The 27,748-nt window shown below is 39.9% G+C and overlaps 1 protein-coding gene across 2 annotated transcripts in view; it reads right to left on the bottom strand.

Moving 5' to 3' along the window:
- The window catches only part of LOC133541917 (protein EFR3 homolog B), a 126,800-nt gene that overhangs the window by 15,456 nt on the left and 83,596 nt on the right, over positions 1 to 27,748 (bottom strand). For both annotated transcript variants that reach the window (XM_061885640.1, XM_061885641.1), the window contains exons 9-17: positions 21,900 to 22,035; positions 21,660 to 21,821; positions 17,437 to 17,548; positions 17,302 to 17,353; positions 6,493 to 6,665; positions 6,333 to 6,408; positions 6,101 to 6,262; positions 5,873 to 6,004; positions 3,490 to 3,557 (exon numbers count right to left, since the gene is read on the bottom strand). In XM_061885640.1, the coding sequence (XP_061741624.1) occupies positions 3,490 to 3,557; positions 5,873 to 6,004; positions 6,101 to 6,262; positions 6,333 to 6,408; positions 6,493 to 6,665; positions 17,302 to 17,353; positions 17,437 to 17,548; positions 21,660 to 21,821; positions 21,900 to 22,035 (1,073 nt within the window). The remainder of the gene's footprint in view (positions 1 to 3,489; positions 3,558 to 5,872; positions 6,005 to 6,100; positions 6,263 to 6,332; positions 6,409 to 6,492; positions 6,666 to 17,301; positions 17,354 to 17,436; positions 17,549 to 21,659; positions 21,822 to 21,899; positions 22,036 to 27,748) is intronic.

The raw sequence follows: 27,748 nt of genomic DNA, 5'->3' as shown, positions 1-27,748 counted from the left end.
ATATTGTCACTAATAACAAGTGCACTATTCTTGATAAAAAAAATTGGACCTTTTTGCTCAATATGTTGAAATATATTCTTAAATGTAGTAAATGCTAGTGCCATTATCTTGATATAATGATATGTGCTCAGCATTACATTTCTTGAAACCAGCAAACTTGTACTAAAAACTCATTTATTGTTCTTAATGGAAAGGCAACAAGGTAACCGCTTGTTACTCTCGGGGTCTCCTAGCCGCTCAGGCAAATCATATAGTCTAAAAATGCATTTTTCCATCGACAACACGACATCATCGCACGTCAGTGCTGGCTCTTTCAGTCAATTAGTGCACATATATACAGCAACATTTTTTTAATTGTAATTTTGAGGAATTTATCTGAATGTGCATGAACTATCTGTTCAAAATAGAAATGTTAAATGTTTAAATATGAACTGTCATTTTACTGTACTGTGCCAACTGTACTACTATATGAGGACCTATTTTCTCTTGTTTCATTGAAAATAAAACAGCAAAGTCCATTTGGCTGTCATCTGTTTTAATTATGAGACACAATCCTGTCAAAATGATGACTTTTTTTTTTATACTTGAAATAAGAAATAGTTACTTTGAAAAATCAGTTTTATACTTGTGAGTGTTGATGACACAGCTTTGCAAAAGTGGATATTCTAGTTTCAAGCATGTTTTACTCAATATAGGTCATCACATCTCAGCAACAAGTTGTAATATCTTACTGACATCATCCATCCATCCATCCATTTTCTACCGCTTATTCCCTTTTGGAGTTGCGGGGGGCGCTGGCGCCTATCTCAGCTACAATCGAGCGGAAGGCGGGGTACACCCTGGACAAGTCGCCACCTCATCGCAGGGCCAACACAGAACATCATTTAGGACCAAAATCATTCAAACAAGCAAAACACTAACATAAAATCTGCTTAGTGAGAAAAATGATCTTAGACAGAAAATAAGCAAATATCAGCCTTATTTGAGACATTTTATCTTACTTCGATTTCAGTTTTTGCAACGTGGGAGAAGAACATTTTTGCAGAAAATTCCTAAAAACAGTTAAGTGCTCTTGTTGTATTGATATTGATGTCCTGGGCATGACGTTAAAGTGCATCTGGCAGTGGAGGCTCCTCTTGGGGCACTAGAAGCTTAACCCCTTTACTAATGTTACCCCAGGTGGCCCTTGGCAAAGGCCTAGTACCTGACTGTCCTCTTAGCCAGGGATACGGTGAAGACCTCAACGGCGGAGCAGGCAGAAGACGGTAGATTTATGAACCACCACAACGGCTGCGATGGCAGAAGAAGGCACCCCCACATCCAGTTATGGGGAAATAACAACCCGAGACCAAAACGGCGGAGGAAGGCTGCAGCAGAAAAGACCCTGTGTGTTGCTGTCGTCTTGGACTCCATGCCACTGGACCCTGACCCAGATCTGACAAGGGTCGTGTCTTGACTGTCTGTGCACCAGTCTCCCTACGTTAAACTAAGTCCTGCACAGGCATCCTCCATAAAAGGGATACACCCCTACCAGGAGGATCGTCATACTCGCTTCGAGTGACCGCCGATGATGATGATTGACAAAGAAGAAGAACAATGATAAACATTCTGAATTTATTCCATCCATCCATTCATTTTCTACATAATCTAATTCATCTGACCATATGAAATTTAACTGACTTCACTGACTTAATTAATCTATTATTTCTTTTGAATGTTATTACTTATGGAGTATATTGTGAATAAGTTGAAAACAGGAAGTGAACAAAAGTGTTAGCAACTGCTACGTGAAGGAAAAGTCTTATTACTTTTATCCGCGCAATATTAATCCTGCGATGAGGTGGCGACTTGTCCAGGGTTTACCCGCCTTCCGCCCGATTGTAGCTGAGATAGGCACCAGCGCCCCCCGCGACTCCAATGGAAATAAGCGGTAGAAAATGGATGGATCAATCACCTTTGCCAATCCCTTACGCTTGTTATACTGGTTCATAACTTTCTCACCTCTCGCTTGGACTCCTGCAACTCTCCCCTTTTTGGTCTCCCTCGCACATCACTTTCAGTTTCTCCAGAACTCTGCTTCCCGGATAATCACCAGAACCCCTTCAATCCAGCACATCACCCCTGTTCTGCAGCAACTCCACTGGTTACCCATCATCCATCCATCCATCTTCTTCCGCTTATCCGAGGTCGGGTCGCGGGGGCAACAGCCTAAGCAGGGAAACCCAGACTTCCCTCTCCCCAGCCACTTCGTCTAGCTCTTCCCGGGGGATCCCGAGGCGTTCCCAGGCCAGCCGGGAGACATAGTCTTCCCAACGTGTCCTGGGTCTTCCCCGTGGCCTCCTACCGGTTGGACGTGCCCTAAACACCTCCCTAGGGAGGCATTCGGGTGGCATCCTGACCAGTTGCCCGAACCACCTCATCTGGCTCCTCTCGATGTGAAGGAGCAGCGGCTTTACTTTGAGTTCCTCCCGGATGGCAGAGCTTCTCACCCTATCTCTAAGGGAGAGACCCGCCACACGGCGGAGGAAACTCATTTCGGCCGCTTGTACCCGTGATCTTATCCTTTCGGTCATGACCCAAAGCTCATGACCATAGGTGAGGATGGGAACGTAGATCGACCGGTAAATTGAGAGCTTTGCCTTCCGGCTCAGCTCCTTCTTCACCACAACGGATCGCTACAACGTCCGCATTACTGAAGACGCCGCACCGATCCGCCTGTCGATCTCACGATCCACTCTTCCCCCACTCGTGAACAAGACTCCTAGGTACTTGAACTCCTCCACTTGGGGCAGGGTCTCCTCCCCAACCCGGAGATGGCATTCCACCCTTTTCCAGGCGAGAACCATGGACTCGGACTTGGAGGTGCTGATTCTCATTCCGGTCGCTTCACACTCGGCTGCGAACCGATCCAGTGAGAGCTGAAGATCTCGGTCAGATGAAGCCATCAGGACTACATCATCTGCAAAAAGTAGAGACCTAATCCCGCGGTCACCAAACCGGAACCCCTCAACGCCTTGACTGCGCCTAGAAATTCTGTCCATAAAAGTTATGAACAGAATGGGTGACAAAGGACAGCCTTGGCGGAGTCCAACCCTCACTGGAAATGTGTTCGACTTACTGCCGGCGATGCGGTTACCCATCAAATACTGTCAAATTTAAAATAATCTTCCTCAATTTTAAACCTATCCATAACCTTGTCGGTCATATATTTTTCGGACTTGCTCCATGTTGCCATGCCCTCACTTTCCCTAAAATCTTCATCATCCATCCATCTCACCGTCCCCTTGAATAGACCGTCCACAATAGGGGCCCGAACCTTCAGCTGCTCAGCCCCTCATATTTTGAACACTCTACCCCCAGGCTTTTGCAATATGGACTCAATTTCCCTCTTCAAATCAAGACTCAAAATACACCTATTCCTGACTGCTTATTCACTGTGAATTGTATCTATCACTGTTGTGTCAGACAAGGCATGTAGCTTGTGCTTACCTGGGCAGATCAATAAAGACATCTTCAGGCAACAGGTATGGACTTTCCTTCTGTCTCGCCTCGATTACCTGGAGAGAGAGGAGTGTGTTATATAAAAAGGTGAGCAAAGAGTACAAACCCTGTTTCCATATGAGTTGGGAAATTGTGTTAGATGTAAATATAAACAGAATACAATGATTTGCAAATCCTTTTCAACCCATATTCAATTGAATGCACCACAAAGACAACATATTTGATGTTCAAACTCACCAACTTTATTTTTTTTTGGCAAATAATAATTAACTTAAAATTTCATGGCTGCAACACGTGCCAAAGTAGTTGGGAAAGGGCATGTTCACCACTGTGTTACATCACCTTTTCTTCTAACAACACTCAAACGTTTGGGAACTGAGGAAACTAATTGTTGAAGCTTTGAAAGTGGAATTCTTTCCCATTCATGTTTTATGTAGAGCTTCAGTCGTTCAACAGTCCGGGGTCTCCGTTGTCGTATTTTACGCTTCATAATGCGCCACACATTTTTTGATGGGAGACAGGTCTGGACTGCAGACGGGCCAGGAAAGTCTCCGCACTCTTTTTTGTAACACGTGCTGAATGTGGCTTGGCATGGTCTTGCTGAAATAAGCAGGGGCGTCCATGAAAAAACGGCGCTTAGATGGCAGCATATGTTGTTCCAAAACCCGTATGTACCTTTTAGCATTAATGGTGCCTTCACAGATGTGTAAGTTACCCATGCCTTGGGCACTAATGCACCCCCATACCATCACAGATGCTGGCTTTTAAACTTTGCGTCGATAACAGTCTGGATGGTTCGCTTCCCCTTTGGTCCGGATGACACAATGTCGAATATTTCCAAAAACAATTTGAAATTTGGACTTGTCAGACCACAGAACATTTTTCCACTTTGCATTAGTCCATCTTAGAGGATCCCAGGCCCAGAGAAGCCGGCGGCGTTTCTGGATGTTGTTGGCAAAATGGCTTTCGCTTTGCATGGCAGAGCTTTAACTTGCACTTCAGATGTAGCGACGAACTGTATTTAGTGACAGTGGTTTTCTGAAGTGTTCCTGAGCCCATGTGGTGATATCCTTTAGAGATTGATGTAGATTTTTGATACAGTGCCGTCTGAGGGATCGAAGGTCACGGTCATTCGATATTGGTTTCCAGCCATGCCGCTTACGTGGAGTGATTTCTCCAGATTCTCTGAACCTTTTGATGATATTATGGAGCGTAGATGTTGAAATCCCTAAATTTCTTGCAATTGCACTTTGAGAAACGTTGTTCTTAAACTGTTTGACTATTTGCTCACGCAGTTGTGGACAAAGGGGTGTACCTCGCCCCATCCTTTCTTGTGAAAGACTGAGCATTTTCTGGGAAGCTGTTTTTATACCCATTCATGGCACCTACCTGTTGCCAAGTAGCCTGCACACCTGTGGGATGTTCCAAATAAGTGTTTGATGAACATTCCTCAACTTTATCAATATTTATTGCCACTTTTCCCAAATTCTTTGTCATGTATTGGTGGCATCAAATTCTAAAGTTAATGATTATTTACAAAAAAATAAATAAATAAGTTTATCAGTTTGAACATCAAATATGTTGTCTTTGTAGCATATTCAAATGAATATGGGTTGAAGAGGATTTGCAAATCATTGTATTCCGTTTATATTTACATCTAACACAATTTCCCAACTCATATGGAAACGGGGTTTGTACAAACCTGTAGAGCAGGGGTCTCAGACACGCGAGACGTTATTTTGCGGCCCCCACCTTAATATGAAAGTTTATTGTTGGTTTTATATGAATGGCGCTTGACAGCGTTGTTATTTGTGTCAAAAATGGCTCTTTCAACATTCTGGGGTGCCTACCCCTGCGTTACTGGAAAAGCGGCAAATGAGTGAAAGCGACAGAGACGTTGCCATGGAGACGAGGGTTTTATTGCAACACCTGTCCGTCAGTAATAACAGTCCCCGATAACCTGGACCAGTTAAAACCGTTATGTTTTTTTTTAATGTTTAATTTGCATTGCCTCACACAATGAACACTACATATATTTCTATATGGCGCCAGATAACACTTTTCCACCGACCGCAACCCCAAACATGTATTTTTCAGAGCCTGCATTGACGAGAAGGGTTAGTGATGAGCAAAGACAATTCCAGGAAAAGTGGGAGATGCACTAAGCACGTTTCTTATTTGCACACAGAAAGTTGCGGTGCAAAAGGAATACAATTTGAAACGTCATTATACAACGAGACATACTGAGGAGTATGCAAACTTTTTTAAGAAATCTTTTCTTGCGGCCCAGCCTCACCCGGACTCTGCGTCCAGTGGCCCCCAGGTAAATTGAGTTTGAGACCCCTGCTGTAGAGACATGTAAAAACCTAACCTCATGTATGTGCTGGCAGAAAGCCGGGACAGTGGTGAGCTGGCAGATGAGGTTGAGGTAGGCACCAGCAAGTGCGTGAACTGCACAACGGTTATAAATGGGAAGTGCCTCATCGGTGGACAGAGCCAGGTCCTACAAGAAAGATAGGCTTTAGTAGGGATCCGGAAGGAACACCCATAGAAACTTACATTTCAAAGCTTTTGTGTTTTGTTCAAATGATATATATACCTGGAGAGCCAGCGCCAGGCGAATGAGGTCCACGACGACTTCTTCATTGGCGAGCTCAACGCTGAGAAGACCCAGTAAGGCAAAGAGACTCTCGTAGTGCTGCCGGCCACTGCTCTGCTCTTTGCAGCCCAGGTAAATGTGTCTATATAGCTGCTGGCCATGCTGAAAAAGCAAAGGGAGCATTCAGACATAATCAAATAGAGCCGTCTTGATGTGTTTATGTCAGCGTTACCTTTTTCATAAACAAGTTATCCTGTCTGGAACACTTGTCAACTTTCAGTTTCAGCACAGAGATGTCCGTAATAATGCTGCAAAGCAAAGCGACGTAAAGTCTGGTAAGTGTGACAAACGTCTCAAGCTCTGAATCTGTGACGTAAGCATCGCATACGCACCTGATGTTAGAGAATTTGGGCTTGTTGTCATGCCGGTCAATGAGACTAAGAAGTATGTGGAGCACCAGCAGTCGGACCTCCGGGTCCTCGGTTAGGGAGAAAGACAGCAGAGGCTCCAAGAAAGAGCTGGGAAGAGCGGTCAGCATATTGGTGGTCTGGAAACCTGCAGTCACCTTTGTAAAATATGGAAAAAACGAGTATTGAAGGGCCATTGTAATGCTGACAAGATTGACTTATTTCATACACATGATGTCAAGGGAAGATATTTTAGACTTGTTTTCTAATGAGTTTCAGCACATTTTAGAGTGTCCACATTTAGCTCCAAAATGTTAGTGGGCCTGCATCAGCCTGCTGACGTCACCTACAGAAGACTGGAGGCCAGTGACGTGTGGTGAACTATGCACCAGGTGAGGCATAGATACATAAATGGTAAATGGGTTATACTTGTATAGCGCTTTTCTACCTTCAAGGTACTCAAAGCGCTTTGACACTATTTCCACATTCACCCATACACACACACATTCACACACTGATAGCGGGAGCTGCCATGCAAGGCCCTAACCACGAACCATCAGGAGCATGGGTGAAGTGTCTTGCTCAAGGACACAAGAGATCGTGACGAGGTTGGTAGGAGGTGGGGATTGAACCAGGAACCGTCAGGTTGCTGGCACAGCCACTCTCCCAACTTCGCCACGCCGTCCCCACCTTTGGAGTTTTTCTTTAACTTAGGGTAGGGATCTCAGGCACAGTTTTAAGCTGGTTCAAGTCATATCTACAAGACAGGAACTATTTAGTTTGTATCAGAACCAACCAACGTAACGTGTGGAGTCCCCCAAGGTTCAATCGTGTGGCCGACTTTATCTAAAGGGGAACATTATCACCGGACCTATGTAAGCGTCAATATATACCTTGATGGTGCAGAAAAAAGACCATCTATTTTTTTAACCGATTTCTGAACTCTAAATGGGTGAATTTTGGCGAACTAAACGCCTTTCTGTTTATCGCTCTTTTTGCGATGACGTCAGAACACACCCGCCATTTTCATTTTCTACACATTACAAACACCGGGTCTCAGCTCTGTTATTTTCCGTTTTTTGGACTATTTTTTGGAACCCTGGAGACAGCATGCCTCAACGGTGTGTTGTCGGAGGGTGTAACAACACTAACAGGGAGGGATTCAAGTTGCACCACTGGCCCGAAGATGCGAAAATGTCTGCCGCCAGATCCCCTTTGAATGTGCCTGAGTGTCTCCACATTTTACCGGCGATGCTAAGACAGACATGGCACAGAGATGTATGGATAACCTGCAGATGCATTTGCAACGATAAAGTCAACTAAATCACAAAGGTGAGTTTTGTTGATGTTGACTGCCAGATGCTAACATGCTACGCTAATCGATGCTAACATGCTATTTACCGGCGGTGCTAAAGCAGACATGGCACAGAGATGTATGGCTAAACTGCAGATGCATTTGCAACAATATTACGTTTCCTTCCACCCACATTTAATGCGAAAAAAACACTTACCAATTGATGGATTTAAGTTGCTCCAGTTTCAAAAGATGCGAAAGTCCTGATCTTTTGGTCCGCCATTTTACCGGCGATGCTAACGCAGCTATTCGGCCATGCTATGGCTATGAATAGCGTCAATAGCTAGTCGCTCAATAGTTTCAGTTTCTTCTTCAATACTTTCATACTCCAACCATCTGTTTCAATACATGCGTAATCTGTTGAATCGCTTAAGTCGCTGAAATCCGAGTTTGAATCCGAGCTAATGTCGCTATATCTTGCTGTGGTATTCCCATTGTTTGTTTACATTGGCAGCACTGTGTGACGTCACAGGGAAATGGATAGTGGTTTCGAAGATAGCGAAAATAGGGCACTTTAAAGCTTTATTTAGGGATATTCTGAGACCGGTAAAATTTTGAAAAAAACTTCAAAAAATACAACAAGCCACTGGGAACTGATTTTTATTGTTTTTAACCCTTTTGAAATTGTGATAATGTTCCCCTTTAACATCTATATGCTCCCACTAGGACAAACCATGCAGAATAATAACATTGACCATCATTGCTATGCCGATGACACCCAAATCTATGTAGCGCTATCACCAAATGACTATCGCCCCTTGGATCTTCTGCGCCAGTGCATTGAGCAAGTCAAAAACTGGATGCACCAACATTTCCTACAACTAAATGAAGATAAAACTGAGATAATTGTTTTTGGTGCTAAAAAAGAAAGGTTTAAAGCTGAGGTGTCACACTCAAATACAGAGTGGGCCAAAATTTTAAACGGAACAAAGCCGTGGGCCAAGGTTGAATAAATTAAACATTAAATAGGGACCCAAACAAGTTTTGCATTAAATATTCATATATAACTTTAGTGACATGCAAAATCCAGTTTCAAATAATAATAATAATAAATAAAAAAAATATCAATGGCATATCAAATACAATTATAATAAAAATGTAATGCCTTTTTTTTTATATTTGCAATCTTCTGAGGTAAATATGACATTTTTTCCACAGGCTAATAACACATTTGAAAATAAAATAATAATGAACGAACCAAACATTCAAGCCTTGAAGTAGTAAGAGAAAATGCATGAATAAAACGTTAATTATTGGTCAGTTTGCTGGAAGTTTCCTGGTAGAGTTAATGCTGCAAGGGATTCTGGGTATTTGTTCTGTTGTGTGACGGTGCGGATGTTCTCCTGAAACGTGTTTGTCATTCTTGTTTGGTGTGGGTTCACAGTGGCGCATATTTGTAACAGTGCTAAAGTTGTTTATACGGCCACCCTCAGTGTGACCTGTATGGCCGTTGACCAAGTATGCTTGCATTCACTTGTGTGTGTGTGTGTGTGTGTGTGTGTGTGTGTGTGTGTGTGTGTGTGTGTGTGAAAGCCACAAATATGTGCCACGCTGTTAGTATGGAGGAAAAGCGGATGTGACGACAGGTTGTAGAGAACGCTAAAGGCAGTGCCTTAAATGCACGCCCCCAATATAGTTGTCCAGGTGGAAATCGGTAGAAATTCGGGAGAATGGTTGCCCCGGGAGATTTTCGGGAGGGGCACTGAACTTCGGGAGTCTACCGGGAAAATTAGGAGGGTTTGCAAGTATGAGTATTAGCGGTGGATGCGGTGTTACAGCGGCACCGACGCTGTAACACCGGCGGGCCAGCTCTAATGCTAAATTGATATTGCCTCAAGGGCCAAATTAAATTACACGGCGGGCCAGATTTGGCCCGCGGGCCAGAGTTTGACACCGACGGTTTAAAGTCATCCAACAACTTCAATCACTGTCCCTGAAAACCTCAAATAAAGCCAGAAATCTTGGGGTTATTTTAGATTCTGATTTACATTTCGACAGTCACATCAAATCAGTAACAAAATCGGCCTACTATCTCCTCAAAAATGTAACAAGACTTAGAGGGCTCATGTCAGCTCAAGACTTAGAAAAACTTGTACATGACTTTATTACCAGTAGGCTAGACCAGTGGTTCTCAACCTTTTTTCAGTGATGTACCCCCTTGTGAAATTTTTTTAAATTCAAGTACCCCCTAATCAGAGCAAAGCATTTTTGGTTGAAAAAATGCAATAAAGAAGTAAAATACAGCACTATTTCATCAGTTTCTGATTTATTGAATTGTATAACAGTGCAAAATATTGCTCATTTGGAAAAAAAGATATAAAAATAAAGATTTCTACACATAGAAGTAATCATCAACTTAAAGTGCCCTCTTTGGGGATTGTAACAGAGATCCATCTGGATTCATTAACTTCATTCTAAACATTTCTTCACAAAAAAAGAAATCTTTAACATCAATATTTATGGAACATGTCCACAAAAAGTCTAGCTGTCAACACTGAATATTGCATTGTTGCATTTCTTTTCACAGTTTATGAACTTACATTCATATTTTGTTGGAAGTATTATTCAATAAATATATTTATAAAGGATTTTTGAATTGTTGCTATTTTTAGAATATTTTTGAAAAATCTCAAGTACCCCTTGGCATACCTTCAAGTACCCCAGGGGTACGCGTACCCCCATTTGAGAACCACTGGGCTAGACTATTGTAATGGTCTCCTTGCAGGTCTTCCCCCAAAACACTGTCAGGCAGCTACAGCTTGTTCAGAACGCTGCTGCTAGAGTTCTAACAAAGACCAAAAAATGTGAGCACATTACACCAATTCTTAAATCCTTACATTGACTCCCTGTACATCAGAGAATTGATTTCAAAATCCTCCTGCTCACATATAAATCACTAGATGGTCTCGGGCCGAAGTATATCACTGATATGCTCCCACTATATAAGCCCTCTAGATCACTAAGATCTTCTGAGACCAATCTGTTAGTGGTTCCCAGAGTAAACTCAAATCAAGGGAGAGCATCATTCAGTCACTATGCAACAAATACTGGAATAAACTTCCTGAAGATGTCAGACTTTCCCTAACTCTGACTGCTTTTAAAACTAGACTGAAAACTTTTATGTTCACCTTAGCTTTCAGCTAAATCTTTTAATCTTTTAACGTCCGCACTGTTTTTATTTTTATTGTCTGCATTTTAATTTTGCTTTTATTTTCTTTCACTTCACTTTGTTGTCTGTGAAGCACTTTTGAGTCTGCCTTGTGTATGAAAAGTGCTATACGAATAAAGTTGCATTGCCTTGCCTAGTTAAATTCGTATGAGCAGTTCTAACCATTGTTGATTTAGGTTGCACATTAGAATAACAGGAAAACGAAGGGAGGAAGTTGCTTTCATAAAACCTTATCACAATAATATTATCGTTTGACAAAGTTGTTATAAAATACTTTTTGGTCCCATTTTATTTTTACAAAATAAATGAAGTATTGTGAGTGTATTTGTACCTGAAGCAGCAATAAAACCCACAAACGCTGGCTTACTCTAATAAAAATGCCATGTTTGTTATAAATACATTTTTTTTAAAAAGAAAGGAAAAAAGGCTGGCTTCTGCTGGAAAGACATGTGTCTGCTAGCTTTAGCGCCCCCATTTCTCCCAGTGTGGGGAGTCAGATTACTGCTGAGGCATTGAACAATATATCGCCCCCCACTTTGAGGCAGAGGTACTTGCTGCCTCATGGCCTGCCTTTTTCCCGTGGCATCAAGCACGCGCCCCCTCACGCACACGCTCAATACACTTTGTCTGTAGCCGTGGAGGCACCGATTATGTCTGCCTCACTTCGGGTCTGCTGCGTTATTTTGATCAGGAAACACAGAATTTCCGCTATTTTGACCATGAAAATTAAACAAATATACAGGAACCACACCAAAATCACATAGAAGCATAGACCAAAAGAGAAATACTCTAACTTTTTTTATTACTCTGTTTTTTTAACATCTCATAGTTAAGCCTTTTACCCCTCCTGGTGGCAAGGTGAGGCACTGCCTCACTTGCCTCCCCTGACAGCACGTCACTGCTGGAGGCAATTTCATATTGTGCAGCATGTGTTTTGGTAGCACCTTTATCCCGAATCATATTTTTGGGCATAATTTAAAGTTCAAGTACCAATGATTGCCACACACACACTAGGTGTGGCAAAATTATTCTCTGCATTTGACCCATCACCCTTGATCACCCCCTGGGGGGGTGAGGGGAGCAGTGGGCAGCAGCGGGGGCCGCGCCCGGGAATCATTTTTGGTGGTTTAACCCCCAATTCCAACCCTTAATGCTGAGTGCCAAGCAGGGAGGTAATGGCTCCTATTTTTATAGTGTTTGGTATGACTCAGAGGGGGTTTAAACCAGTGTTAATTTTGACAGCAAAATTTGATTTAGTTTTAGTTGTAGTCTTTTGACTAAAATTTAATTTAGTTTTAGTCATAACTTAGTTATTTAAATTGTTTTAGTTTTAGTCTAGTTTTAGTTGAGGAAATATCATAAGATTATAGTCGACGAAATTTTACAGTAGATTTAGTCGACTAAAGGGTAAGATGTAAACTTTCCCTTCAATTTCTGAAAGTCAAAGCAAAACAGCGGAAAAATCACCGATACGAGTCGTATTTTGATAAAAATCATGTCTCAAATTTAGTATTTCACGAGTAAGCCGTGTAATAAACGAGATAAAGTCGAGTGAGTTGTATGTTGTAAAAAATGCTTACCTGTGTGTGGATTTCAGGGTGATTCGATTGTAAATGTCGCTTCAAGTTTGTTGTGTTTTTCCCCGTAATCCTCGCGCTGCATTTCTTACACTGCGTCTTTTTATCTTTGACGTCAAATATAAAATTTCCCCATGTGTTCTCTCTCCTCTTCCTCCCCGGCGTTGACATGTTGTCTTCTGCAGCACATTCAGTCAGTCTCAAATGCAAACTACGTTTACGTAACTTTCTTACCACGTCGCTCTGATTGGTTCTCTTCCCAACTCCTCCCGCCTCTTCCTAACGAAATGAGTTCCGATTGGATCTCGTCTCTGGCAGACATTTTCGTCTCGTTTTTATTCGTTGACGAATATGTCAATACACCTCGTCATCGTCTTAGTCCACGTAAATTATTTTTTATTTAGTTATTGTCTCGTTTTAGTCAGGAAAAAAAAGGTCGTTGACGATAACTATGATGAAAATTTTTCGTCAACAAAATTAACACTGGTTTAAACTCAGAACCTATTCATCTCAGGGCGGACACTCTAACCCAGACCTGGGAAAATTAAGGCCCGGGGGCCACAAGCGGCCCGTTGAGCTTTTCAATCTGGCCCGCCGTACATCCCTAAATCATTTTTTTAGATCTTTAAGATGGAAAGTGTAGCTGCCCCTATGATGTGCACTCATGTTTTCTAATGACCGGAAGTCTTTAACTATACAAAGTATTTCAATGGTTGGATACTGCGCCTATGGATTATATACGCTACCAGTTAGTATGGTAATCTAAATAGTTACTATGTTAATCTAAATCACAGCAGCTCAGACGAGGCACCAAGCAGTGTGGGCGGGAAGCGTTTCCACAGACGAGGAAGGAGATTTTCACAACAAAGTTCTAAAGATTCGTGATATATAGAATAGAATAGAATAGAAAGTACTTTATTGATCCATCGGGGAAATTAAGCAAATTTCAAATATACAGTATCAGATTGTAGATTGGTTTATTTGGAACCCTTCGCGTTAATTTTTCCCTGTTTGTTACATCTTTGTTGCGTTTCACTTGATTGTAAAATATGTCGATCGAAAGCGGATGTGACGTTCATATTTTGTCAATATGCAGTGTTTTATCGTTCATAGAAAAATCTAAAATTCCATTACCTTATTTTAAGGCAGTCTGTCATAACGTTTTTAGCATCCAGTCAGACATTATTGTGAGGTTTTGTATTAGTGTTCCTAAAAATAGATATACCGGCCCCGAGACACATTTTTTTCTCCAAATGTTGCCCCCGAGTAAAAATAATTGCCCAGGCCTACTCTAACCGCTAGTTTGAAGGAATTGACAAATATGAATGTTGTACAAATACAACTAAAAAGGGTCAGCCTGGATACATTTCCAAATGAAAGCTATATGCGGAAAGTACGAACCTCCCCGGACAAATTGACGCCCTCAAAAATGGGACTGACCAAGCGGGAGGAATGTCATTTGCAGATATAATTTTATCGATTCTGACTTCGAAGAAGAAAGGTTGTTGTCCAAGTTTAGATGGAAAAGAGTTAAGAGTGAAAAGGCAGGTGCGATCCTGAAAATCAGATGCACCCTTGATGGTAGAAAGATTGAGTCATAACCTGGGGAAAAAAAGCGGAAAAAAAAGCAGCTCTGCCGCTAAAACGAGAGAAAAAGAAAGAAAGCTGCTCGTATTAAATTTTACGTCCTCTTCTACGGATATTTTCCTTAAAATGCTTGAGGAAATGCTCAGAGAGCATGAGGAGACACAGGCTATAGTGTCTATGGAAGAGGAAGAAAGTCCAGAAATGGTGATTCATTAATACAGACCTGCGGGCCATTGAGCTTTTCAATCTGGCCCGCCGGACATTCCCAAATAATTCTTTTAAATCTTTAAGATGAAAAGTGTAGCTGACCGGAAGTCTTCAACTATACTAAGTATTTCAATGCTTGGAATCTGCATCATACACTAGTTACTATGGTCATCTAATTAGTTACTATGGTCATCTAATTAGTTGCTATGGTCATCTAGTTAGTTACTATGGTCATCTAATTAGTTACTATGGTCATCTAATTACTTACTATGGTCATCTAATTACTTACTATGGTCATCTAATTAGTTGCTATGGTCATCTAATTAGTTACTATGGTCATTTAATTAGTTACTATGGTCATCTAATTAGTTGCTATGGTCATGTAATTAGTTGCTATGGTCATCTAATTAGTTACTATGGTCATTTAATTAGTTACTATGGTCATCTAATTAGTTACTATGGTCATCTAATTAGTTGCTATGGTCATCTAATTAGTTACTATGGTCATCTAATTACTTACTATGGTCATCTAATTACTTACTATGGTCATCTAACTACTTACTATGGTCATCTAATTAGTTACTATGGTCATCTAATTAGTTGCTATGGTCATCTAATTAGTTGCTATGGTCATCTAATTAGTTGCTATGGTAATCTAATTACTTACTATGGTCATCTAATTAGTTGCTATGGTCATCTAATTAGTTACTATGGTCATCTAATTAGTTACTATGGTCATCTAATTACTTACTATGGTCATCTAATAACTTACTATGGTCATCTAATTAGTTGCTATGGTCATCTAATTAGTTGCTATGGTCATCTAATTACTTACTATGGTCATCTAATTACTTACTATGGTCATGTAATTACTTACTATGGTCATGTAATTACTTACTATGGTCACTATGAGATATCTCAGATTGTAGGTGGGGTTTTTTCCACTGTTTGTTGCATTTTGGTTGCGTTTCGGTCGATTGTAAAATATGTTATCAATATTCAGTGTTTTATTATTCTTATTTAATATTGTAAACTCCACATTCTTTATTTGCATGTACATTCTGGGTGTCTCATTCAGTAAAAAAAAAATTCTAATTCAATTCCGTTTGTTTAAGGCGGTCTGTCATAATGTTTTTAGCATTCAATCATTATTGTGAGGTTTTATATTAGTGTTCCTAAAAATAGATATACCGGCCCCGAGACACACTTTCATCTAAATCTGGCCGCCCCAAGTAAAATAATTGCCCAGGCCTGCTCTAATATATATTTCTTGCCCCAAATGTTTACCTGATCAGTTTTCAAGTAATCATGGACCAGGACGACACAAACATGCAATTAAATGTTCAAAATAATAGTTTTATAATCCTTTAGCCATACTGTCTAAGCGGGAAAAAGTGCTGCAGTTCTATAGATGACGTCACACTTGTCAGGCTTTCCCCTGACAGTTTGTCTATGTTTTAGTTTTTTCCTCCGCATTTGTCTTTGTTTCCTCTGTGTTTAGTATCTCCTGTCTTTAGTTCCTGTCAAGTGCTCTTATTTTGGTTCAGCTTCCTGTTTGTCTCCCTGTGTGCTGTTGTCACCTCATCTGCGGCTGTTTGGCACCTGGCCACACCTGTTGTCAATCAGCCCGCTCCTATTTGTACCCACTTTGTCTTCCAGTCAGTGCTGGATCATTGTATTGTTGTTGCCTCATGTCACTCTTGTGTCTTTGCTACCTGTCGTGTCTGGCATCATTTCAGCTATTACCTGTCGTGCTACATCTTGTCCTGGTTGTCGTAGCGGTAAGCTGTTTTTGTTAGCTATTTATAGTTTGTTTTCTCCTAGCTTTTTGTTTTCTTGTTAGCCATTAGCTGTTTCCAGTTTTTCTGTTTTCTGCTAGATACCTTTTAGCTTCCACGCTAGGCCTTTTGTTTTTTATCCGCCCACGTGCGCGCTTTTGGTTTGAACCCTTTGTTTGGTTTTGTCTTAGTATTTATATTAAAATCATGTTTGCTCACTCCATGCCTGCCTCCATCTCTGCATCTTGGGGTTTGTCAACAAATAACTTTGACAACACTAAGAGAAGTGTTTGAGTAATTTACCAATTAGTCAAAAACTAATTGATATTAGGGGAAATGACTGCCAGATCAATTTTCATGAACAAAAAAATACATATGGAGGACTGATGAAAGTGAAAGTTTGGTCATCTGGACGCTATGGGTCCTTCAAGGGACAACGCTGCATTATTTTTATTGACCATGAATTGATTTACGTGGACCCCGACTTAAACAAGTTGAAAAACTTATTGGGGTGTTACCATTTAGTGGGCAATTGTACGGAATATGTACTGTACTATGCAATCTACTAATAAAATTTTCAATCAATCAAAACAAATACCCAGAATCCCTTGCAGCACTAACTCTTCGGAGACATTAAAATACACACCCTCCGCTACTCCCTACACCCTGCCCCCCCAACCACCTCAACCTCCTCATGCTCTCTCAGGGGGAGCATGTCACAAATTCCAGGCTGCTGTTTTGAGGCATGTTAAAAAAAACACTAATAAAAGTTTCAATCAAATTTCAATCAATCAATGCTTTCAGTAGTACTGTTTATGTTAAGCATTAACATGTTAAAGTAAAAATACCAATGATTGTCACACACACACTAGGTGTGGCGAAATTATTCTCTGCATTTGACCCATCACCCTTGATCACCCCCTGGGAGGTGAGGGGAGCAGTGAGCACCAGCAGTGGCCGCGCGCCGGACTCATTTTTGGTGATTTAACCCCCAATTCCAACCCTTGATGCTGAGTGCCAAGCAGGGAGGTAGCGGGTCCCATTTTTTACAGTCTTTGGTATGCCCTGAGAAACATATCAAATATGTTATACTAGGTAAAACAAAGAAATATGCAGACTTACCTGAACCAAAGACTTAAGTAACATAACCTGAATCATCCTAGTACTCTCAGGTCTGAAAAAGAATGAAAACATCAAACTCACCAAACAAATTAATATGTTGATAACTGTTGAACTTTGTGTGTGAGAGAAGCCTACCCAGAACCTGTAGAAGGTATTAAGGGGTGAACACCAGGGACAGGGATCTTGCCCATGATGAAAAGCATGACTTCTGACCTCTGGTAAGTTGGTAAAGTGTTGGCAAAGGAACCTGAAGACCAGGTAATTATACAAGTAAGGGAAATGAAACGCATGGTAAATGGATCACTGGTAGTCCCTGAGAAACCTCAAGGGGTACATGTTGCAATTCTTCCAAGTAAAAATAGAAACTATAATAAAACCTCGTTTCCATATGAGTTGGGAAATTGTGTTAGATGTAAATATAAACGGAATACAATGATTTGCAAATCATTTTCAACCCATATTCAGTTGAATATGCTACAAAGACAACATATTTGATGTTCAAACTGATAAACATTTTTTTTTGTGCACATAATCATTAACTTTAGAATTTGATGCCAGCAACACTTGACAAAGACGTTGGGAAAGGGGTCAATAAACACTGATAAAGTTGAGGAATGCTCATCAAACACTTATTTGGAACATCCCACATGTGTGCAGGCTAATTGGGAACAGGTGGGTGCCATGATTGGGTATAAAAACAGCTTCCCAAAAAATGCTCAGTCTTTCACAAGAAAGGATGGGGCGAGGTACACCCCTTTGTCCACAACTGCGTGAGAAAATAGTCCAATAGTTTAAGAAAAAACGTTTCTCAAAGTGCAATTGCAAGAAATTTAGGGATTTCAACATCTACGGTCCAAAATATCATCAAAAGGTTCAGAGAATCTGGAGGAGTCACTCCACGTAAGCGGCATGACCGGAAACCAACATTGAATGACCGTGACCTTCGATCCCTCAGATGGCACTGTATCAAAAACCGACATCAATCTCTTAAGGATATCACCAAATGGGCTCAGGAACACTTCAGAAAACCACTGTCACTAAATACAATTTGTCGCTACATCTGTAAATGTAAGTTAAAGCTCTACTATGCAAAGCAAAAGCCATTTATCAACAACATCCAGAAACGTCGCCGGCTTCTCTGGGCCCGAGATCATCTAAGATGGACTAATGCAAAGTGGAAAAGTGTTCTTTCTGTGGTCTGACTAGTCCACATTTCAATTTTTGGGGGGAAATATTTGTCATCGTGTCATCCGGACCAAAGGGGAGGCGAACCATCCAGACTGTTGTCGACGCAAAGTTGAAAAGCCAGCATCTGTGATGGTATGGGGGTGCATTAGTGCCCAAGGCATGGGTAACTTACACATCTGTGAAGGCACCATTAATGCTGAAAGGTACATAAAGGTTTTGGAACAACATATGCTGCCATCTAAGCGCCGTCTTTTTCATGGACGCCCCTGCTTATTTCAGCAAGACAATGCCAAGCCACATTCAGCATGTGTTACAACAGCGTGGCTTCGTAAAAAAAGAGTGTGGGTACTTTCTTGGCCCGCCTGCAGTCCAGACCTGTCTCCCATCAAAAATGTGTGGCGCATTATGAAGCGTAAAATCTGACAGTGGAGACCCCGTACTTTGAACGACTGAAGCGCTACATAAAACAAGAATGGGAAATAATTCCACTTTTGAAGCTTCAACAATTAGTTTCCTCAGTTCACAACTGTTTATTGAGTGTTGTTAAAAGAAAAGGTTATGTAACACAGTGGTGAACATTCCCTTTCCCAACTACTTTGGCACGTGTTGCAGCCATGAAAGTTAATTATTGTTTGCAAAAAAAAAATTTTGTTTATGAGTTTGAACATCAAATATGTTGTCTTTGTAGTGCATTCCACTGAATATGGGTTGAAAAGGATTTGCAAATCATTGTATTCCGTTTATATTTACATCTAACACAATTTCCCAACTCATATGGAAACAGGGTTTGTATTGTTATCTATTTGTAAAGTTCAGTGCAAAAGTGAAGAGAAGTAAAGCGTCTTCACAACATTTATACAGCAAGAGCGTTGTAAAGTTAATGTAATTTGACTATTAGCTTAATATACTGATGAATGCTCAACTACCCTTTGAAGAGTAACTTGGTCCACATGTTGTCACTTTGTTCAAATCAGCTAAACCGCTCCTTTGTGGAAAAAAGTGTACATGTTCCAAATTAAAAACGGTGACTTCTGATTCTCAGCTAACAAATCTCCATGAGTCAACAATAAATCTCATGTACCACAGCGGGGATACAATTAAAACAACATGCCTTGCTGCCTTTAAACATCAATAAGAGGATTTACTGTGTGTTCGAACGTAAATATGCGGCTATTTTTACTCAACGTTGACAAAAAACATGGATCAAAACGGGCTTTGCGAGTTGCGACACTCCCACCAGCGCTAATGTCAGTTGTTTTGGATACGATCGCTGTGGAACCTTCACAAAATGGAACAACTTTGACTTTTTTTTTTTTTCTTTGTCATGAAAAATGGAGGTTTTTGTCATGAAAGAGGGAGGTTTTTGTCATGAAAAAAGGGGGTTTACTGGGTTGGTGCACTAATTGTAACTGTATCTTGTGTTTTTATGTTGATTTAATAAAAAATAAAAAAAATGAAAAAAATAAAAATAACATTTTATTTAAAAAAATTAAAATTTATAAAAAAATATTCTGCGGCCCGGTGGTTGGGGACCACTGCTGTATAATATACTTTTTTTTATATTATTTACATGTGAATAATGCTGTATAATATACTGTTTTTATATTATTCACATGTGAGTAATGCTGTATATTAGACTGTATTTATATTATTCAAATGTGAATAGTGCTATATAAAATACTGTATCTATGTTATTCACATGTGAATAATGCTGAATAATATACTTTGTTATTCGCATGTGAATAATGCTGTATAATAGACTGTATTTATGTTATTCACATGTGAATAATGCTGTATAATAGACTGCATTTATGTTATGCACATGTGAATAATGCTCTATAGTAGACTATTTGTATTATTCACATGTAAATAATGCTGTATGCTATACTGTATTTATATGATTCACATGCGGAATAATGCTGTATAAAAGACTGTATTTATGTTATTCACATGTAAATAATGCTGTATAATATACTGTATTTATATTATTCACAAGTGAATAATGCTGTATAAGACTGTTATTCACATGTGAATAATGCTGTATAATAATATACTGTATTTATATTATTCACATGTGAATAATTCTGTATAATATACTGTTTCTATATTACTCACATGTGAATAATGCTTTATATTACTGTATTTATATTATTCACATGTGAATAATGCTGTATAATATATTGTATTTATGTTATTCACATGTGAATTATGTATAATATACTGTATTTATATTATTCGCATGTGAATAATGCTGCATATTAGACTGCATTTATGTTATGCACATGTGTATAATGCTGTATAATAGACTATTTATATTATTCACATGTAAATAATGCTGTATGATATACTGTATTTATATGATTCACATGTGAATAATGCTGTATAATAGACTGTATTCATGTTATTCACATGTGAATAATGCTGTATAATATACTGTATTTATATTATTCACATGTGAATAATGCTGTATAATAGACTGTATTTATATTATTCACATGTGAATAATTCTGTATAATATACTGTTTTTATATTATTCACCTGTGAATAATGTTGTATAATATACTGTATTTATATTATTAACATGTGAATAATGCTGTATAATATACTATATTTATATTACTCACATGTGAATAATGCTTTATATTACTGTATTTATATTATTCACATGTGAATAATGCTGTATAATATATTGTATTTATGTTATTCACATGTGAATTATGTATAATAGACTGTATTTATATTATTCACATGTGAATAATTCTGTATAATAGACTATATTTGTTATTCACATGTGAATAATGCTGTATAATAGACTGTATTTATGTTCTTCACATGTGAATAATGCTGTATAATTGGCTGTATTGATATTATTCACATGTAAAAAATACGTGTTTATTGTGAGTGAACTGTGGTGCTGAATTTCCCCCTGGGATCAATGAAGTACTTTCTATTCTATTCTATTCTATATCCAAATAAACATAATAATGGAGGTGTAATGCCACCAGGTCACCTGTGGCTGCTTTTTCCAGGCTTCTGATTGGCCAAAATGTGTATGACAGGCAGCAAGTGTATGCGTTTGTGTGTCGACATAGACAGATGGAGATGGTTTTAAGCCCTAATATGCATCATTGAATCTCTCTGTGTTTGTGTGGACATGGGTTAAAACACACCAATGGTTCTGATGACAGCCTCCTGCAACTGCCTCTCTTCGTGAGCTTTGATGATCTTGGTGCCGATGTTGGTGCTGCCATCGTAGGAGCCGGTCAACTCGTAGTCCACGCTCAGACGGAGCTGTCGCAGGAGAGTGTTGAACACCTCCAGCACGGTGGGGCCTGCAACAGGCACACAACAAACAAGTCAATAAAGGCCGGATGAAAGTTGCTGACGCTGATAAATGTTCTGCGCCTCACCTACGGAGCCGCTGGCTGCGATGGCGGCCGCTTCCAGCAAAACCTCAACTATCCCGGCGCGGATGGTGGCTGAATTCTTGCTGTTGGCATCCAAATGACCGAGAAGTTGTTGTATGACCAAGTGAGAATGCTGAGACTGTTGAGTAAAAAAATACACAATTAAAAATATATATTTTTTATTGAGCAAAGAATCCTGCACATTGGTGTGATTTAGAAATGTCCGATAATGGCTATTTTGCCGGTATCCGATATTGTCCAACTCTTAATTTCTGATATCAACCGATACCGATATATACAGTGGTGGAATGAACACATTATTATGCCTAATTTTGTTGTGATGCCCCGCTGGATGCATTAAACAATGTAACAAGGTTTTCCAAAATAAATCAACTCAAGTTATGGAAAAAAAAGGCCAACATGGCACTGCCATATTTATTATTGAAGTCACAAAGTGCATTATTTTTTTTAACATGCCTCAAAACAGCAGCTTGGAATTTAGGACATGCTCTCCCTGAGAGAGCAGGAGGTTGGGGGGGCAGGGCTTCAGGGTTAGCGGGGGTTGTGTATTGTAGCGTCCCGGAAGAGTTAGTGCTGCAAGGGATTCTGGGTATATATTTTGATTGATTGATTGATTTGAACTTTTATTGGTAGATAAATATTCCGTACAATTGACCACTAAATAGTAACAACCGAAAAAGTTTTTCAGCTTGTTTAAGTCGGGGTCCACATTAATCAATTCATATTCTGTTGTGGTTATGTTGTGTTACGGTGCGGATGCTCTCCCGAAACGTGTTTGTCATTCTTGTTTGGTGTGGGTTCACAGTGTGGCGCATATTTGTAACAGTGTTAAAGTTGTTTATACGGCCACCCTTAGTGTGACCTGTATAAGCTGTTGACCAAGTATGCCTTGCATTCACTTGTGTGTGTGAAAAGCCGTAGATATTATGTGATTGGGCCGGCACACAAAGGAAGTGCCTTTAAGGTTTATCGGCGCTCTGTACTTCTTTCTACGTCCCGTACAGCGGCGTTTTAAAAAGTCATACATTTTACTCTTTGAAACCGATACCGATAATTTCCGATATTACATTTTAAAGCATTTATCGGCCGATAATATCGCTAGCCCGATATTATCGGACATCTCTACTTGAAACTTTTTTTTTCATATAGGGGATAGATTGTAATTATATATTTATGGAAAAGAACTGATTTTAAAGAACCCGCCATCAGCCATTGAAACACATCAATTTAATTTGTTCTACTCAGCCTCTAAAGTCAACTAGCATCTATGAAATTATAAAATGATATTGCTGAATAGAAAATATGTCTAACATTTGTATTCCTAACAGTTCATATATGGTGACAAGCATGCGTAGGACAGAACATTCTCCGTCCGTTGTCTTTTCGTTGTGCAATCCCCTATTTATCTCAGCCATGTGTGCACAACTACCAGTTTGCAGACACAAAACAGCTTCTGCAGAACAGTGATCAGTCTTATAAACAATTATATTTAAATATTTTTCTCCTAGTATTGTGGGCGTTCTGATAATCAGCATATATTCTGCATGTTCATGAAGAGGGACATGCTAAATGGCTTCCGCTCATTATTTTGCTCACTTTAAGAGACACAATCTTATGCGCACTTGTTTAGTAGAGTAGCTTTCTGTGTGCTATTAAAGTTTGCACGTGTTTTATTTAGTACACACAACCTTTAGTAGATAATACCCTTATGGTATTATAGTCAAAATGTGTTTTGGCCCATCTCAAGCAACTGTTTAGCCTTTTCCCACGTTTAAGTAACAGGGATAGGTTTGAAAGGGGAACATTATCAGCAGACCTATGTAAGCGTCAATATATACCTTGATGGTGCAGAAAAAAGACCATCTATTTTTTTAACCGATTTCCGAACTCTAAATGGGTGAATTTTGGCGAATTAAACGCTTTTCTGTTTATCGCGCTAGAGGCGATGACGTCAGAATGTGACGTCGCCGAGGTAACACACCCGCCATTTTCGTTTTCAACACATTACAGCTCTGTTATTATTCCGTTTTTTTGACTATTAAAAAAATGTAAAAAAAAAAAAATGCTCTTTGTGACTTCAATAATAAATATGGCAGTGCCATGTTGGCATTTTTTTTCCCATAACTTGAGTTGATTTATTTTGGAAAACCTTGTTACATTGTTTAATGCATCCAGCGGGGCATCACAACAAAATGAGGCATAACAATGTGTTCATTCCACCACTGTATATATCGACATCGGTTGATATCGGAATCGGTAATTAAGAGTTGAACAATATCGGAATATCGGCAAAAAAGCCATTATCGGACATCTCTAGTTTCAATATTTTCTTGCTCATTTCAGAAGCATGATTGCTCTGCGGTGTTGTGATATGACCCACGGCCTGCCTGCAGAGTGCATCGTCAGCGCGCTAAAAACAGTTTCTGTTGTCTAGATTGCGATTCTATTTTGCAGAAAAAGAGTTTCATGTTATAGACGTAGGCTGCCAGTTCAATAACATCGCACACAGGTTAGTTAGAGCAGTGGTTCTCAAATGGAAGTACGCGTACCCCTGGGGGTACTTGAAGGTATGCCAAGGTGTACGGGAGAATTTTTATAAATATTTTAAAAATAAATAAATAAATGGGTTGTACTTGTATAGCGCTTTTCTACCTTCAAGGTACTCAAAGCGCTTTGACACTACTTCCACATTTACCCATTCACACACATTCACACACTGACGGAGGGAGCTGCCATGCAAGGCGCCAACCAGCACCCATCAGGAGCAAGGGTGAAGTGTCTTGCTCAGGACACAACGGACGTGACGAGGTTGGTACTAGGTGGGATTTGAACCAGGGACCCTCGGGTTGCGCACGGCCACTCTCCCACGGCGTGGCGCAGAATAGCAACAATTCAAAAATCATGTATAAATATATTTATTGAATAATACTTAAAGAAAATATGAATATAAGTTCATAAAGTGTGAAAAGAAATACAACAATGCAATATTCAGTGTTGACAGCTAGATTTTTTGTGGACATGTTCCATAAATATTGATGTTCAAGATTTATTTTATTGTGAAGAAATGTTTAGAATGAAGTTGATGAATCCAGATGGATCTCTATTACAATCCCCAAAGAGGGCACTTTAAGTTGATGATTACTTCTATGTGTAGAATTCTTTATTTATAATTGAATCACTTGTTTATTTTTCCACAAGTTTTTAGTTAATTTTAGATCTTTTTTTCCAAATAGTTCAAGAAAGACCACTACAAATGAGCGATATTTTGCACTGTTATACAATTTAATACATCATAAACTAATGACATAGGGCTGTATTTTACTTTTTTATGTATTTTTTTCAACCAAAAATGCTTTGCTCTTATTAGAGGGTACTTGAATTAAAAAAATGTTCACAGGGTGTTGAGATCCGCTTTTTGAATCCTCCACATATTATTGTTTATTGTTCCATTTTTATTTTCACTCTCTGTCTGATCCTATTATTTCCTGTTTAAGTCGGTCACCATGGTAGCTTATCAGTTTCACCTGTTTCTCACGGCCCTGCACACCTGTCCTCACTAATCACCTGCCTTATATAAGCCTGCATCTTTTGTTGTTCAGTCTGGGATCCAAATTTGTTCATACACAACGGTACGTGCTTTGCGCTTTTGCTTACATGCAAATTTCAGAATTATTCTCGCGAGCTCTCACGCTGCGCACTTTTATTCAATCTTAGCTCTCATGCTAAATGTTTTGTTTTACCCTTTGTGTGCCTATGTGCCAGTTTAGTTTACTATTTGTTTATCCTAGCTTTCATGTTAGCATCTTTTGTTTGCCTTTTCTTAGCTCCAGTATTTTTGTTCTCTAGCACCTTTTGTTAAATAAATCATTAGTCCATACCTTTTGCTGTGCTCAATTTTCGACGCATCCTCGAGGGAATCGAACCAGGCATCACAATGCCGAACAGGCGTAACACAGGGGGTATATCAGTGAAAAAAGGTTGAGAACCGCTGGGTTAGAGAGCATACTAACATGAATGTGGAGGGGACCCGGTGCCAGGAGTACATGCAAAAACCTCATTTGAATAGGGTGGTCTGCACCACTTTTCAGTTGCACACGCAGTCTTAGTAGATCATAAGCAACACGCCTAGTAATAGCACACACAGTTTTATATTTTATATTAAAATACACGCAGTTTAGCACGTGTTATTTGGATCTTGGTAGATCAGGCCCTAAATATGTTATGAAATTTAGAATTTAAAAAAAGAAGTTAAGTGAAGGGAACAATATTTATATAGCGCTTTTTACATAGTGAAACCCAATATCTAAGTTACATTTAAAACCAGTGTAGGTGGCACTGGGAGCAAGTGGGTAAAGTGTCTTGCCCAAGGTCACAACGGCAGTGACTAGGACGGAAGCGGGGCTCAAACCTGGAACCCTCAAGTTGCTGGCACGGCCACTCTGCCAACCGAGCTATACCGAGAAATATAAGTTTATTTACAGCAGGGGTGTCAAACTCAAATACAGAGTGGGCCAAAATTTAAAACCCAACTAAGCCGCGGGCCGAGGTTGAACAAATTAACCGTTTAATAGGGACCCAAACAAGTTTTGCATTGAATATTGAACAAGCAAGGCTTATATAAATAAATAAAATAAATGGGTTGTACTTATATAGCGCTTTTCTACCTTCAAGGTACTCAAAGCGCTTTGACACTACTTCCACATTTACCCATTCACACACACATTCACACACTGATGGAGGGAGCTGCCTTGCAAGGCGCCAACCAGCACCCATCAGGAGCAAGGGTGAAGTGTCTTGCTCAGGACACAACGGACGTGACGAGGTTGGGACTAGGTGGGAATTGAACCAGGGACGCTCAGGTTGCGCACGGCCACTCTCCCCACTGCGCCACGCCGTATATATAATTTTATAGTGACATGCAAAATCGAGTTTCAAATAATAATAATAAACAAAAAATATCAATGGCATATCAAAATTTAAATAAAAATTGAATGCCTCTTTTCGGCGGCGGGGTTGAGGTGGACGGGGTTTGGTGATAGCGGGGGTTGTATATTGTAACTTCCCGGAAGAGTTAGTGCTGCAAGGGGGTAATGGGTATTTGTTCTGTTGTGTTTATGTTGTGTTACGGTGCGGATGTTCTCCCGAAATGTGTTTGTCATTCTTGTTTGCTGTGGGTTCACAGTGTGGCGCATATTTGTAACAGTGTTAAAGTTGTTTATACGGCCACCCTCAGTGTGACCTGTATGGCTGTTGACCAAGCATGCCTTGCATTCCCTTGAGTGAGCGTATAAGCCGCATATATTATGTGACAGGGACGGCACGCTGTTTGTATGGAGGAAAAGTGGACGTGCTGACAGGTTGTAGAGAACGCCAAAGGCAATGCCTTTAAGGCCCACCCCCAATATTGTTGTCCGGGATGAAATTTGGGAGGGGCACTGTACTTTGGGAGTCTTCCGGGAAAATCGGGAGGGTTGGCAAGTAAGAGTATTAGTGGTGAATGCGGTGTTACAACGGCGGGCCAGCTCTAATGTTAATTTGATATTGCCTCAAGGGCCAAATTAAATTACACGGCGGGCCAATTTTGGCCCGCGGGCCAGAGTTTGACACCCATGATTTACAGAGAGTTGCAACAAGCTGTGCTTCTTCCTACTGAAGAGTCCCCAGGAGAGCATAACAGACCTCAGTCCTGTGGAGAGCCTGAGGATCCCAAGCAAGGTAAATGTCATATAATATACTCTTTTTCAAGGTAAATGTCATATAATATACTCTTTTTCAAGGTAAATGTCATATAATATACTCTTTTTCAAGGTAAATGTCATATAATATACTCT

The sequence above is a fragment of the Nerophis ophidion genome, linkage group LG24 (genome assembly GCF_033978795.1).
Source record: "Nerophis ophidion isolate RoL-2023_Sa linkage group LG24, RoL_Noph_v1.0, whole genome shotgun sequence".
In the NCBI taxonomy this organism is placed as follows: Eukaryota; Metazoa; Chordata; class Actinopteri; order Syngnathiformes; family Syngnathidae; genus Nerophis; species Nerophis ophidion.
Note: the sequence above shows the minus strand (reverse complement) of the source record. Positions and strands in the feature narration are given on the sequence as shown.